The sequence below is a fragment of the Lontra canadensis genome, unplaced genomic scaffold (assembly GCF_010015895.1).
Source record: "Lontra canadensis isolate GAN:19392208 unplaced genomic scaffold, GSC_riverotter_1.0 scaffold2, whole genome shotgun sequence".
NCBI lineage: Eukaryota > Metazoa > Chordata > Mammalia > Carnivora > Mustelidae > Lontra > Lontra canadensis.
The window spans coordinates 16,127,937-16,142,923 of NW_022630996.1; the positions used below are offsets into that span (position 1 = coordinate 16,127,937).

A 14,987-nucleotide genomic window follows, 5' to 3' on the forward strand; every position below is an offset into this window, starting at 1 on the left:
GGGAAAGAACATTGGTTCGGGAATAGAATAATAAGTCTATTTCTTTGAAAAGTCTCTTTGCAAAAAGGACTCTGTTTTGGGGATATAGGGGCCTTGGGTAAAAGATGAGGGGGTACCCCATTCTACTGCCAGCTCCCTAACCTTTCAGCAGCAGTGGAGGGAGAGCTGGACTGACCCGAGACTAGCCGTCTGGCCAGCTCAGCCCATGTGTGCCAAGGCCCGGAGAGCAGAGGCGGCCCTGGGCTCTCGCTGAGCGGCTGCAAAGCAGCAGCTTACCAGGCAAGGCTGCTCAGGACAGCAGGGGACGTGGCAATGACAGACCAGCTCATGTCCTTGTCCCTGCCCTTGTCATGACCTACATAAACCATGCCCTCAACCTGTTGCATCTCCTGTCGGATGAGTCAGCAGAGTGACCCGGGGCCAGCACCTTGCACTTGGAGCAGGTACCTGGGAAGTGCTCGCCCTTGTCCTGCCTGTGGTGGCTCCTGCCCCCTCCCCAGACCACGTTTGCCCCCAGCCAGTTCATCAAGGCCACTTGCCTCCTGAGGAGGAAGAAAACACCCCACGTTAGCTAGGGCACCTCGCCTCTGTGGGGCAGCTTGGATTCCGTAAGACGGGATGGGGAGGCTGGGACCCACTTTGCACAGTAAGTGCGCCGTCGGTGGCTGCGGCCCCCGTGGGGCGGGTTATGTGGATGGAGCGCCATTGCCAGGGTCATATGTACACATACAACGCATGCTCTCAGCACAGGCCTTGCCCCGCCCTGCCGCCCCTTACAGCCAAGAACCCCAGGTCAGAGGCAGGCCGAGGCTCCCTGAGACTTGGCTGGGGTCCAGGCCCCGGCTCACATGTCAGGTCCCCTGCATTACTGAGCTTGGGAGCCTTTGTCTCCTCCTCTTTCCCTGTCCTCCCCTCTCCCAGCTTCCCTCCCCTCTCCCAGCTCCTGCAGCAGAGGAGAGGAGGGAGGGAGGGGACATCTGCTCTGGTGCCCCCTCCCCATGGAGCAGACAGCCGCACCTGGGGTCCCATGGCTCCCTTGCAGCCACAGGCAGGCCTTAGCCCTGTACCAGCACCTCTTTGGACGCCCTGCGGCCCTGGGCCAGCTCCAGGCTGCCCTGCAGCAGGTGAGGGAGGTGGGGCATGGCCTCTGAAGGGCAAGGCGGAGGCCTGACTCCATCTTGTCCCCCCCAGGTGCAAGAGAGTCGGGCCTGTCGCTCAGGACTGGAGCTGCCCACTGTGTTGCTGGAGATGGAGTGGAGCCGGAGGGCCCAGGAGCAGGTAGGGGGCTGGCCAAGGGGCGTGGCAGAGGGCAGAGTGGGCACCCCTTCCCACCCTGGCACCCCATCTTTTTGCAGCTCCTGTGGGACTTGGAGCTGCTGACTGGGGCAGGGCTGAGCCTATTCTGGCCCCCCTGGGCCCAGTTCTGTGGTCTGAGGGGCCAGGCCCAGTGTGTATGGAGCCAGCGCAGCAAGCCGCATGGTGGGACAGGTGGAGGCCCTGAGCGGTGGGCCAGCAAGGTGAGCAGGGGCCTGGCTGGAGGCAAGGGGGGGCGGTCAGTGTGACATTAGGGTGATGGTGGTCATGAAGGAGGTGGGAGAAGTAGGGGTTTCAGACACAGATGGGCCTGGATTCTGTCTCTGTACCCATGCTCCCTGGGGAATGTAAGCCTCTGTTCCTTCAGCTACGAAATGGGGAAGATAATCGATCTTACTCGGAGGGAGCTCCAGTGAACTCATCCACATGAAGGTTTTGCATGTTGCCTAGTGCCCAGGACCTGCTCATTACTTACAGCCTGATGTTACTGTTGCACAATTAATGACCATCTTGATCAAATCAGTGGTGTGATGACATCTCGAAGGCTTTAGACATGGCTACAGCATGGGAGGAAAGCAAGCCTGGATTGGCTCCTGAGGCCAGAGGCCCAGAGGCCTGGGGTCTCAGTCACCAATGGTCAGAGGTTCTTGGGGCAGGTTGGCAGCCCCCTCTGAGAGCTGAGGCATCCTCAACTGTAGCGAGCGGGGCTGTTAGCGGACGACTGCTAAGGGAGGGCCCAGCCAGCATTGTTGGCCAGAACGGAAGTCTCATCTGAAGGCTCGAATGGGTGGGAGTGACCTGTTTCCTCACGAGGAGGGGAAGAGAGCAGGGTCATACATAGGCACGGACACCAGGAGGAGGGCTGATCGTGGGCCATCTTCAAGGCTGCCCACCACACAGGGGATGAGCCCCTGTGGATTGGGGCACCCTCCAACTTTCCAGACTTCCAGGCTATGCCCACTGCCTCAGGCTGGGGACTCTCTGAGCCAGACCCACTAGCTTCCAGACAGGTGAGTCTTTCTCCCAGGAAAATCTGTCCAGTTTGTATTGCCACACAAAAGGGCCAAACACTGGACCCTTTTTCCTATCTCTTTCCACAGTCCTGCCCAGCACTTCTTCCTTATGCCCAACATTCCTCTTGGGGTTCTCACTCAGTTGTACCCGTAGGGTTACCCCACAGCCCCTGGAAAGGGTGACCCCCGAATTCCAGCTCCTGGGACCCAGGGGTGGGTACAGAGCTGGGAGAGACCACCCTGGACTGGGCTCAGGCATTGGGGTGGGGAGACAGACAGGCTGCCTCCCCTTTCCAGAGCCTATGGGCTACAAGGGTGATTCTGAGGCAGCCTCTGACCCCTGCAGGGGGCAGGCAGTAGACCCATCGTGGGCCCTGGATCTGGGCGAAGCTAGGAGTGACAGAGACCCCCAGTGGGAGAGACCTCCCATGCCTGCAGAGCCTACACCGGGTACGCTGACTCCCTGGCTGGTGGCCAGACAAGATGGGGAGGAGGTGGGAAGTCCTCATCCTAAGTGCCCCGATTCCAGTCCCCTTCTCAGTCATTCTTCATCTCATACTTCTTATTGGGTGCCAAGGAGCACCCGGGGACAAGAAGTAGGTTTTATTTTATGTCCCAGTTCTACCTGTTCAGTACCAGCTGTCTCAGGCACTGGGTCCAGGATTCTGAAGCTAAACTGGGGCTCTGGGGAGGGAGTGCTGGCAATGACCGTGTGCAATGGCCCAGGGAGGAGGGGATGGAACAGCAGCACATGTCACCTGTTTGCCACCCCTTCCCCCTCCCCGCTGGGCACTGGGAACATACAGAGCATGTTGGCCTCATTGGCCTCATTATTTGGTCCCTGTCACTGCGGGGCTCACAGCTTAGTGAGGGTATAACCATAAACAAGCAATTAGAATCCCATGGGATAGATGCTGTGAACCCTGGGCCTATTAATTTGAATGAAACAGACTCTCAAATTTTTGGTTAAATAAACCTAGTTGAGCCATAAGCCTCTCATTGTCGCATCATGCACGTGAGAGAAAAAGCGAAGAGCCAACGCTTGTTTTTCTGATCGACAGAGATTTTTCCAAGGCAAAGATCTCTTGGGAATACAGAAGCATCAGTTACAACTTTATAACCAGAGAAATAAGTTATCGAGTAAGACAACAGATTAGAATTGTGAGGGGACAGGGATTGGGGTTATGTTCCCTGCTCGCGGCAATCGTTTCTAAAGGCTTGGGAGTCTTATCAGACTCCTTTGTTTGAAAGACATTTTCACAAAGAACATACCCATTTGGTTACTGTTGTGAATATTCACACATCCACATTGCATAGATGAAATATTCTTGTGAACATTCTCCATTTAGGATCTTAAGAAATCAAGTTCTTTTAACAGTTTTAGGGATGCAGAATGACTCTCCTTCCTTCACAGCTGCACGGGAGCAGAGACGTTTCCTATCTTTATTTTTAGAGTTCTTTTGTTAATTATGAAACTTGCAGTTTTTAGGGCAGGCTTCAGCCTAAAATTTCATTTCTTGAGTTTCTTTTGATTTTACTGTCAGCAACCAAGAAAGACCTAAAGAGGATTTTTCTTAATAACAGCAAAGTAAGGTGCATACAGTGGGTTTCTCGATGGGCCTAGATGGGCCCACCAGGAGGAAGTGGGGTGCCCTTATAAGGCACTGACAAGCCTGGCCAACAGACCCTCCCCCCACCCCACCCCCACCCCCGGGCATCCCGTGGAGGTTTTGAGGACAAGGGTGCGCAGGTTCCGCTCACGTTCCTCTGAGGTGCTCTGCCTTGGCTGGGAGGATGAGGAAGGTGTGGTGGGCTGTTGGCAGGCCAGTCCAACAAGCCGGCACATGGCAGGGAATTTGAAGAAAGGTGGACCAATGAGCTGCAACAGCGCTAAGTTCAAACATCAGTCGTCAGGGCATCCCCTTCCCCTTATGTGCTGGGGACTCCCTAGGCTTCTTGGTTCCAGTTCAGGTGGAATGTGTGTGAGGGGCTGGGACATGACCAGAGGGTTCCTGACATTGGTCTTTCTCCCTCAGGTGGCTTACAAGAGCCGAACCCCACCACCAGCAGTAGCTTTGGGGACCCAGGAAGCTCTGAGTTCAAGGTGAGAGTCAAAATGTTCTGGGCAAAGGCCCTCTCAGATTGGAGATAGCAGGGATGGGGTCTGCCTTGGAGGAGGCTACTGGGGGGAGGTGATGCCACCTCCTGTAGGCTGGTAGAAGAAGGGGCCCTCCCTGAAGCACCGTTTACACTACATACAGTAGGCTTAACAAGTTCAGGAATCAGGCAAGGGCTGTAATGGAAATGAGGTCCACTGGGACAGCCTCTGAAGTCTCCAGGGTCACTTGGGGAAAGTGGCCCTGACATGGGGATTCCCTCACAAGCCTGGGCCCAAATGCTCTTCCTTCCCAGGACACGGCCCAGAGAGGAGAGAGAAGACAAGCCCGACCCACAACCCAAAGGCCATCCACAAGCCTATGGGGGAGGAAGCTCGTGTCTCCAAGACCCTCAGGCCTGCCCTCCCAGGGCCTGTCAGAACCCCAAGATCCCCTTGAGGGGCTGGACTGGAGCCTGGGCCAGGAGAGGGCAGAACTTCAGAAACTGCTGAGGATTGAGATTCCTCAGAGGCAGAGAGAGCAGAAAGAGCGCCCCAGGGGTCGGAGTTGGGAGGCCCCCAGGGGGGAGGGCAAGGAAGTTCTGAGTCGGAGAGAGAAGATACACCAGGGTCAGAGTGGGGAGGCTACTCAGGCTCTGAGGGAGGAAGCCTCCGTGTATCCTGGGGGGAAGGCTCCCCAGAGTGAGAGGAGAGAGTGTCTTCAAGGTCAAAGACACAACAGCCCTGAGTGCCAGAGAGAAGAGGTCCTGCAGGAGCCGCAGAAGGAGACTCAGGGTCGGGAAGTGAAGACCTTTCCAGCTTCCCCAGGCCCAGTCTCACAAGCCTGGGGGGTGGCCGAGGGAGAGGCGCCCACACTGCCCCCGGAGGAAGGCGGCTCCCTGGGAATTTCTAGGGATTTCTGCAGGTCACCAGGAGAACAGAAGCCTCAGCCTGTGGGGAGGAAGAGCCCTGGCTCCGGGGAAACGACCACCCAGCTGACTCAGGACCAAACTGACGGCCCAAAGCCGGCCGCAGGAGACCCCAGGGCCGCGCAGGAGGGGGCGTGGCCTCCCCTTCCACCGCCGAGGCTCCCAGGCCCAGGGGCCGAGGCGCTAGCGGCCCCAGGCATCAGGGGCTCAGGCCCGCAGCAGCACCCCGTGGCTCTCCCGGGGCGCCCAGGGCCGGTGCGTGACCCACACGGGTTTCAGGACCTGGAAGGAAGCCCGGGCGCGGCGGAGCAGGTGCCCGGCGGTTCTGCTAGGCTTCTGGGCACCGTCGGGGAGCTAAGGGGTGGCGCGGAAGCCCCCGGGGCCTCGAAAGCCGCGTGGCCCAGGCTCCCGGGCCGGGAGAAGGTGTCGGCGGCCGTGAGCGCGGCGCACAAGGAGACTGCCCTGCAGCGGCTGCTGGAGCTGCACGGCGCGGCCAGGCGCCGGCAGCGACAGGCCCGCGAGCAGCAGCGGCTCTGGGTGCGTATAGCACCGCGCCGGCCAGCCTGGGGCACGAGGGGCATGAGGAACACGAGGGGCGGCTGCGTGGCCGCTGACAGCCGCCTCCCGCAGGTCTTGGAACGCCTCCGGCTCGTCTGGAACCGCCACTGCCGGGTGCACCCTCTGGGGCCCCCACCCAGCCCCGCCCAGCTCCCGCCACAGGCAAGACTCCCGGGAGAAGACGGCGGGGGCCCCGCGATCCTGCCCGGGCGGGAGTGGGTGAGGGCGCCTCCCGGGTTCCTTCCGTCTCGCACCGGCACCGATGCGGACCTACGGCGGGAGGGGCGCGTCTGCCGGGTGCTGCCTCCCGCTGGCTCCCTCGGGGGGGCCCGCAGAGCAGGCGCCCGGGGACTCAGCGCTCGGCCCCGACGCAGGAGGACGAGGTGGGGCAGCGACGGGCCTTGCGGGAGCAGCTGCAGCGAGGGCTCCAGGAGAGGACCTGGCGGCTGAGGGCCATAGGGGCCAGGTGAGGGGGAGGCCAGGGACGCTGATGGGGCGGGGGTTGTTCCCTTTTTCTGGCCTCTGGGATGACAGGTCGCTCTCACCCAGGAACACCCAGAGCTTCCAGCAGCTACTGTGGCCTCCTGGTGCTGAGGAGCCCTTGCCTGGAGAGGAGCGCCCACCCTTCCCAGCCCCCTTGAGTCGTTGCTGAATCCTCAAATGGTTGATGAAAGAGATGGGGATTAAGGAAAAAGCAAGCCAGCAAACTGCAGGCCAGCAAAGGCAGAACAGAGGTGGTTCCAAGAAAGGCCCAGAACTTTGCCTCAGGGCCTGGGAGGCCAGACACACGGACACACACAGCAGCTTCAGCCCCACCAGGAGGCATGTTATTTCTTCTTCCCTCGCTAAGTCCACTGCCTGGCCACCATCAGAGAGCCAGGTCCTGAGGGTCAAGCAGCGAGAAGGCCCCATTCTTTCGGAAGAACGATTCAATGCGGCACATCTTACAGGAGACCAGTTCTTGCTTCAGTGGGGGGCCTGCGAAAAGATGTCAGAGGCCAGGAATGGGGCCTGGGAAAGGGAACTTGCAGAGCATGGGAGCCCTGCCTACGAAGCCCTAGGAATCTGCCTGTATTGTATCCACTTTGGAAGCGTGAAGGAATAAAAGGTACTTTTGAGGAACACTGGCTGTGGGCAAACGGAACCAGCTGGGGGTCCAGACCAGCAGGGATGGCCGAACTGGCCAGTCTGCCACGTGCCATTGTTTCCCACCTCAGGCTCCTCCACAGAGCAGGTGGCAGGACACCAGCACTGCTGGTCATGGGGACAGACAAAGCTAGACGGCTCTGGGAGTGAGAGGGTTTCCTTCTAACTCCTGCTCTCCTGGGACATGCTTCCTGCTTTTGTGGGAAAATTCCTCTTTTCCCCTCCCCTTTGGGACCCTAAGGAAAGTGGGGGAAATTTTTAGGCAAAACATCAGCTGTGTTTATCCCCAGCCATCCACCTTTTTCGCCCAGGCACTCAAGCACGCGGGTGGGCAGGGGGCGACAAAGACGACACATATGGACACACATGGAAGGCGACCCATGACTGAGCAGCCTCACTTGCAATTCAGGAGCACATAGAGCAAAGGACATGGCCTCACCCAGCAGTCCTGCCACGCTTGGGGGCATGTTCCCTTTCCTGTGCCATTTAACTCCACATCTCCAGCTACACTACTGCCTCCCCCCTCTCCTCCAGGTGGACCACCTTGACTCTCAGCCTCACCGAGAAAGCAGACTCGGTCCAGATGCACAGCCTTCCCACCAACATCATCTCCCTAACCCTCTCTGTGCCCCCTGTCTCTCATGTCACATTCCAGCTCCTGGAGTTCCCCGGGTAAGCCCACCCAACCTCAGGCTTTAAATAGCACCTACATCCTAATGACCCCCAAACTTGCATCTTCGGCTCTGACCTCCCTCCAGACACCTCCGTACACAGCCGCCTCTTTGGCCCTTCCAGCACGGCCAGGGCCCACCTGTCTTCACACACCCTCCAGCCCTGCTCCTCCCCATCTTCTTTGTCCAGGCACTTGGGCCCAACACCCAGGCTTTGCCATGGCCTCCTTTCCCCTTCTGTCATTCAGTCCATCAGCAGGCTTCATGACTCCTCCGAAACATAGCCTGAATGTCCCTCAGCTCTACTGCTAATCACCCTCACCCAAGCCATCGTCCTCTCCTGCCAGGGTGATCCAACAGATGCAGACCTCAGCTGCTAGAGTTCACTCTCAGGAAAGGCTGTTACTTACAGAATAGTTAGTACCCTACCAGTACCATTCACAGGCTTAAAACACTCTGTGGCTTCATCTCCCACTTGGATAAAATCCAACTTCCTCCTTTGTGTCACTTAACTTCTGTTAGGTCCCCAGAGAGGCCTGTCTGGACAATCCAGCTTAAAGCCTCACCCATCCCTTGCCATCTCCCCCATCATTCCCTAGTCTCATCGTGGAACTGGACCTTCTCTAATGGGTCCTTTGTCTTATGTTCACGGCCTGGACCCCCCCCCCCCAGAATGGACACCCCCAACCATGTCTCGCGTGCCGAGTGCTGACAGCATGGCCTGGCTCTCAGGGCAGGGGCTCCGTGTTCACGAGGGGAATGATTTTGGAGAGGTTGGGGCTCACCCAGCTGCCAACCATACGTGAAGCTGGTGGTGATGGGGAAGAAGTAGCGCATCTCTGGCATGTCCAGTTTTCGGGTGTTGAGGTAGCGATAGCGCCCCTGGAAGTCGTGGGAGATGCCTTCATACAGCAGAGCCCGGGTGGCGGGCGGGACCGGGTACATTTCTGACTGAATAGTAGGGGTCTCCAGCGCAGGGCTGGGGGCCTTGGTTGGCACCGCTTTGGGGGCCGGTGGAGGTGGAAGTGGGGCTTTGGGGTGCAGGGTGGGCAGTTTGAGGGGTAGGCGCGCTGCAGCCTTAGCCTTCTGCTTGGCCTTCACCATTGTCCCATACTTGCGGTGCCATTCACAGCGCAACATCTTCTCCCGCAGATATTCCTCCTTCCAAAAGTTCTGCCGCAGCGTATCCATGTTGAGCTGCCGCGACATGGTAGCAGGGGAAGGAGCGGTACCTGGCTGTCTGTCCCCGAGGGGCGAGCAATAGCAAGCATAGTCATTCTGACAGCAGGGGCCGCCACAGGCAGTCACCTGGCAACCAGGCCTCACCTCACACAGGGCCAGGGTTCTACTCGCCCTGCCTGGAGCAGACCTCACACGCCTCACTCCAGAGGCAACCTCAGGCCAGGGCCCATCGGCTAAGACCCCTGATCTCCAAGCCTCTTGCAGGACCCAGGCTCGGTCTGATACCACAGGCTTCTGGGTTTCCCGTGTTTCTGCTTCCATCTGTTGGGGTCAGGTCCTTTCCTAGCCCAAGAGAGACTGAAGTCGGGGAGCCAAGGGCCTGGGCACAAGCCTTCTCCCATTCCTCCCCACCAGAGCAGTCACTGTTGATTCAAAAGACCTATCCTTGAGTTATGACCTCCTGGCACAATCTTCCTGGTCCAACTTTGCTATGCCTCTATCTTTGGCCAAACCCTTCCCAGCCCTGCCAATCTAATCCCCCCAAGGGCCTCATCCCATGCGTGTCCTTTGCAGCACCCAGCCTCAGTTTGGAGAGAAACAAGAACATTACTTTTTTAATTTAACACCAACAATGACACTGTGTAACAGCACAGGGAAGAGGTAGTGGAGAGAAAACACTCAAGGCTTCCTGTTCCCTAACCAGGCTTGACTTTAATGGCAAAGCCCCAGCAACCTGGAAGCCCCTCACTTAGCCTCTTAGTGGAATGGGAAGGGGCAGGGGGCTGGGGCTCACAACTTAGAGAAGGGCTGACAGCAAGCCTGGGGAGAAGCTGCCTGGCTGTGGGGAAGGCCCTAGCGCAGGTCCTCGGCCGTGAACATGCCCCTGGCCCTGCGCAGGATGGAGTCCTTGGCGGCATCGTAGGGGTGCTCCTTGGACGGGATCTCCAGAACAGCTGGAATGGAGCGCTGGTGGGCGTCGAGCGCATGCCGCACCATCTCTGCGATGTACTGGTTGATGAGGATAATGCCAATGTCATCCCGGTTTAGAAACTGTCTGTTGAGAGAGAGGAGAGGGGATTCCAGGCAGTCCACTGGGAGGTGGTGAGGCTGGGCGGTAGAGGGGAATGGGTTTGACCCAGAAACCGCAGAGTTCAAGGGCAAAGGTTGCTAGCTAAACTCTCTCCATTCTAACCAGGATCAACTTCATTAAAAAATCTAAGGGCCCTGGCTGTCAGGGTTGGCTTCTACCTCCCCTGCTTGGAAGACTTCCACGTGAACTGGTGCTGAAGATTAGGGCACATGCTGGCATATTCTGTATGCTACGAGGGTAAGAATATGCATGTCTGTCCCTCTATATGTACATGAAAAAAAAGCAGAAAAAGGTAAATAAGCAACTAAGTGTTTACAGGGGTAGAGAAAGGAGGTAATGAAGTGGAAAAAGACGGGGTGGGATGGGAATAAGACTTTTCAATGTGTATACCTTTTAAATATTAATTTGCAAACCACATGAATACTTTAACTTTTCAAAGGAAAACAATTTTTTTTAAGGAGGCTGATGAGACCACTAAAGGCCGTAAGGTCTATGCTGATGAGGCTGGTGGATGGATCAGAGGGGAAATTTGGTGTGAGCCAAGAATACAGACAAAAGGAGGAAAATCATACTTTCCCCAGAGAGAGAGCCTAGACTGGGATCTCCCTTCCTTGTGATCACCCATACATTAGTTAATTAAAATATTAAAAACTAATTTTACTGAGTGCTTGCTCTGTGCCAGGCACTACAGCTGGTTAGACCTGATGATCTCTGGGTCCCTTTGGATAGAAGCATGGAAAGTTCTTGGAGTAAAATCTGTCCTTCTCCCATGGTAACTTGGGTCACTTTGCCAGAATGCTTAGAGATCAGACCAGTTGAGGGCCTTTCATACCCCAGGCAGCAAGAACCAGTTTGAGCCTGCATCTCAGCGCTGACTGTGTAGGGAAAAACAGGTGAACGTGGTTTGTCCCTGAGACTTGGCAACAGGGGCCTTAGAGAAGGGGTGAGAAAGCATAGGGGGCTGGCATTCTCAATTCAAGTCTCACTTCCTGGTTTAAGGGGCATGCCTGCATTCACACTATGAAACTATTACTCTTGTCCCAGGGCAAGAAATGAGAACTTCAAATGCAAGATCTTAGCAGAAAATAGGACACTGTCCTAGTATCTGCTTGCTGTGCTCAGGACAATGGGAAATTCTAAGAGTGAGGGAACTGTACAAGCAAAGCGTGGACTTGGCTTAAGAGAGTTGGGACTGGGTTCAAACCCCTCTCCCTCTCTTCCAAATGGTACGTACTTTAGTAGGTAACCTCCCTGAGCTTTAGTTTTCCCACTTGTAAAGGAGAACGATAACCCCGACCTTACAGGATTGTTGTTAGCCTCTAAGGGACGTGAAAATACAAAAAACCCCGACCCTGACCCCGACCCCGACCCCACTGCCTAGGTGTTCCCGATGAGTGCATGGTTCATTTAGAGGCCAATCTGCAAGAACCGAGTGCTAGCAAGGCTGGGGGCGAACGTGGGCGGAGCTGAGACGGGACCCTGGGGCGGCGCCCGTCACGAGCTCTGTTCCCCTTCTTTCCTGACACAGTCATGTGAAGATGAGGACTTGACATAGCCCGGGTTTCCCCAAGCCCCAAAAGGGAACTTGGAACACAGAGGCCTCCTCCAGAAGGGCTGCCGGACCACCTTCCTTGACCCTCGGCGTCGGGGTCTGGAAGCCCAGCGCAGCCCGGCCGCCGGGTCCCCGCGCCGCCCCTGCCTACTCTCCGCGCTCCCACCCAAGGCAAAGGGTCCCATTCAGGCCTCGCGGGCTACCGTACCGGAAAGTGTCTTCGATCTCATTGATGGTTGTATCCTTCTCCACCACCAGGAAATTAGGCTGGCGGTTCTTGTTAAGCTCCCCTATGCCACCCAGCAGGAAGCCAGTCACCGTGTCCTCGTCTCCGATCACCGCGATTAGCTTCCCCCTACCCGCCATTCTCGCAGGCAGGTCCCCGACGGCCGGGAGTCACCGATGGCCCACCTCCGCAGTGCGCCGCCTTTTCGACTGCACATCCAACCCTTAGACATGCGCAGTTCGCCACTCCGCCTCCCGGGACATGCGCATCAATAGTAAAACGGTCTCAATCTGAATACGCCTGCGCCATAAAGAGAGGCCCGAACCTGGGGACTACGATTCCCAGAAGTGCGCGCGGCAACACGGTCTCACGCAAGCGCATTCCGTCGCTGGTTCAATAAACCTGTTGAGCCTCCTGCTGAGACAAATCTAGAGCCCGAAAGAGAAGGTGAGGTTTCTGTTCTCCAGGGTAATGTCCAGCTCTGTATCTTGTATGTAAGTATTTAACTATGGCACAGAGTTAACAGCTAGTACATATTTGTTTAGTGGATAAAAGATTGAACATGTTAATTGTGACTCTGACTAGTGAGGTAGGGATTCAAGTGAACAGGCAATTACAAAGCACTGTGTTAATTGCTAAAACGTGAGCAGGACCTGGAAGCATCCACTGAAGGGGTAACTAGCCCACTGGGCTGAGGGTGTGCTCAAAGAAGATGGCCAGAAGGATTCAGGAGATAGAAATAAGAACAAGAGGGCGTCCTAGGCAAGAGGAACAGCATATGCAAAGGCTTAGTGACTAGAGGGCATAAGTGCCCTCAAGCAAAGGTAAAGAATCATGAAGTTATCCTGAGGACAAAGTATCCTGAAGTCGCTGGAAAATGATGTCGTGAGATGTATGTTTTAAAGATAGTGCTGTCACGGTGCTGTGTGCAGAGGCAAGACTGGAAGGATACTATTGCAGTAAGATAATGGTGGTCTGAACTCCGGTTGTGATAGTGAGAATGGGGAGGAGGAGATGGAGTCAAGAGCTATTTAGAGCAGAATGGACAAAACTGGTTTTCAGATTGGATGTGTTTGGGGATTGAAGCAGAGACCCAAGTGACTCCCAGGCTTCTGGCCATTGCAACTAGATGGATAGCAGTAACATCCCTGAGAGAGTGAGCTCTGTGAGATACAGACTGAAAGGGAAAGGGCCACTCTTTCCTCCTCCATTTTAGCCAACAGGAGTCCTGGTGTTAAGCGTGTGGTTTGTGAGTTTAGACTGCTTGAGACACCCAGATGGTCTCAGCTGGTGGTTATTTGTATGATGGGCTTGGGGCTTGGGCACACCTGGTTTGAATCTTGGCCTTGCTACTTAGAAGTATGATTTTGGATTTATCACCCAAATTTCTCAAGGCCTCAAGTTCTTCAGATAGTAGTATGTTCACCCCCTTGATAAGGCTGTTAGGGTTATGGGCTCAAGTGACTAGAGCCCATAAGTGCTCAGCACCCAGGGCCATGCTTTGGTTGGGGAAGAGCAGCTGGGCTGGATGTCTATAAACAGGTGGGAAGCAGGTGATGCTGAGCAGCGGGCCAAGAGGCCATTCAGGAAAGCGCTCACACCTGGGGTGAGTGGAGTGAGAGGGTAGAGAATGAGGAGGGGTGTGTGTAGAAGCACCTGGTTTAGTGCCTGGCACAGAATTGGTCCACAGTGGTCACAGGTGATTGGTACTTAAGAGAATGGATCCTGCCTTCAGGGGTTTTATCAGTTAAAGAGCTGGGCACACTTACCATACACTCATTCATTCAACCAGCGTTTATCACATGTGGCCACGAGGAGGCTGAGGACACAAGCTTGATAAAATATGATCTCATTCCTCAAGGAGCTCCCTGCAAGATGGGGAGGCAAACCCAAGAGAGGCCCTGGAGGGTCTTATGGGAGCAGGATTCAGAGCGAGGAGGTAGGGAAGGGAAGAAGAAACTTTAAAAAGAGCCCAGAGGCACATAGGCTACTGAGTAAAGAGGTGAGGAGGGTGTTGTTCCCTGACTCACCACTATGTACTGAATGTCCAGGGACAGGTCTAGAGTTGGGGGGTCAATTGTGTGAAATGCCTCTTTGTCCTGCTCTGGCTACTGAATTACTCATTTATTCATGTGTTACACCTGTCTGTGTTAGACCTTCCAGAGTCAGGGAGCTCAGGCTGGGGGAGGGGTGTGTAAATAAGAAGTCACAGATCAGTGTAGTGATGCAGAGATGTGTCCTGGGGCAGTTGGTGGGGGGCAGATCCAGGAGGGACAGAGAGGGAGCCGGGAAGATGCAGAGGGTGGAGAGGCAAGGGTGTTCCCAGGCACAGACCCAAACTGCAGCATGGCTACCCAGGAAGCTAGAAGCTGTGAAGTGGGGTTGGAGTGGAGGGTGTGGTGTGGAGTGGACGCGCTGACTCAGGACTTCTTGCGTGAACTGGTGGGGGAAGCTGGTGTGTGAACTTAGGCCTTGTTAGGAAGACTAGACGTTAGCCTGGAAGCAGCAGGAGCTGCAGAAGGGCCCTGAACCAGAGAGGGCAGATTCCTTTAGATGTGAGCCTCTCGGGCTGCAGGGTGGAGGGTGGGTTTGAGAGAACTGTCTGGGGCCAGGGAGGCTGGGGGGAGAGGCTGGTGGCCCGAGGAGGCTGTAGGGAGAGACTAGCAGGCCAGGGAGTCTGGCGGGGGGTGGAGGAGAGGCCAGCGGGCCAGGGCAACTGCGGGGAGAGAGGCTGGCGGGCCAGGGAGACCAGTAGAGGAAGCAAGCCTGGCGGGGAGGCTCAGGTGAGTGGCTGCTGGGAAGTTAAGTGAAAAGGCTGTAGGGCCAGGGAGGCTGGTTCAGGGGTCTGTAAGCTGGGGAGGTTATGTTCACGAAGAGGCTGGTGGTGGGCCAGGGGTGCCAATTGCGGCGGCGGTGGGCCTCCAAGACTAGTTCAGGGGTCCGTGAGCTGGGGATCCTGAAGCAGGGCGGGCCGTGGGTGCTGCCTGCAGATGCTCGTGGGCCAGGGAGACCAAGGGAAGAGCTCAGGCCAGGGTTACCAGTGAGGAGGCTGGCTCTGGTTGGGGTCCTAAGCGAGGTCAGAACTGCTGGCGGGGCCAGAGTGGATCCAGACCGGACCCTGGCCTTAGCTGGATTGCAGGTTCCTGGGTTTGTGTGGGGTTCTGCCTGCTTGCTGGGTGAGGAACATTTCCTGTTTGAGTCTGTGCTCACT

General features: G+C 56.4%; 3 protein-coding genes across 3 annotated transcripts; 1 reads left to right on the top strand and 2 right to left on the bottom strand.

Moving 5' to 3' along the window:
* Positions 1-995: 995 nt before the first annotated feature.
* On the top strand, positions 996-7,031 carry LOC116874714 (collagen alpha-1(VII) chain-like). Its single transcript, XM_032869627.1, is given in 10 exon segments — positions 996-1,124; positions 1,192-1,278; positions 1,356-1,517; positions 2,257-2,324; positions 2,674-2,777; positions 4,364-4,431; positions 4,740-5,888; positions 5,982-6,248; positions 6,251-6,375; positions 6,459-7,031. Coding segments are annotated over 10 exon segments (2,259 nt in total). The 5' UTR covers positions 996-998; the 3' UTR covers positions 6,562-7,031.
* On the bottom strand, positions 6,373-9,385 carry ATP6V1FNB (ATP6V1F neighbor). Its single transcript, XM_032869640.1, has 2 exons — positions 8,512-9,385; positions 6,373-6,887 (listed from the first exon to the last, which is right to left on the bottom strand). Exons 1-2 carry the CDS (start codon positions 9,227-9,229, stop codon positions 6,778-6,780), a joined length of 828 nt encoding a protein of 275 aa, XP_032725531.1. The 5' UTR covers positions 9,230-9,385; the 3' UTR covers positions 6,373-6,777.
* A 112-nt stretch (positions 9,386-9,497) lies between these two features.
* Positions 9,498-11,990, bottom strand: ATP6V1F (ATPase H+ transporting V1 subunit F). The gene is made up of 2 exons (XM_032869654.1): positions 11,759-11,990; positions 9,498-9,962 (listed from the first exon to the last, which is right to left on the bottom strand). The coding sequence occupies exons 1-2, from the start codon at positions 11,914-11,916 to the stop codon at positions 9,761-9,763; spliced, it is 360 nt and encodes a 119-aa protein (XP_032725545.1). The 5' UTR covers positions 11,917-11,990; the 3' UTR covers positions 9,498-9,760.
* Positions 11,991-14,987: the final 2,997 nt, after the last annotated feature.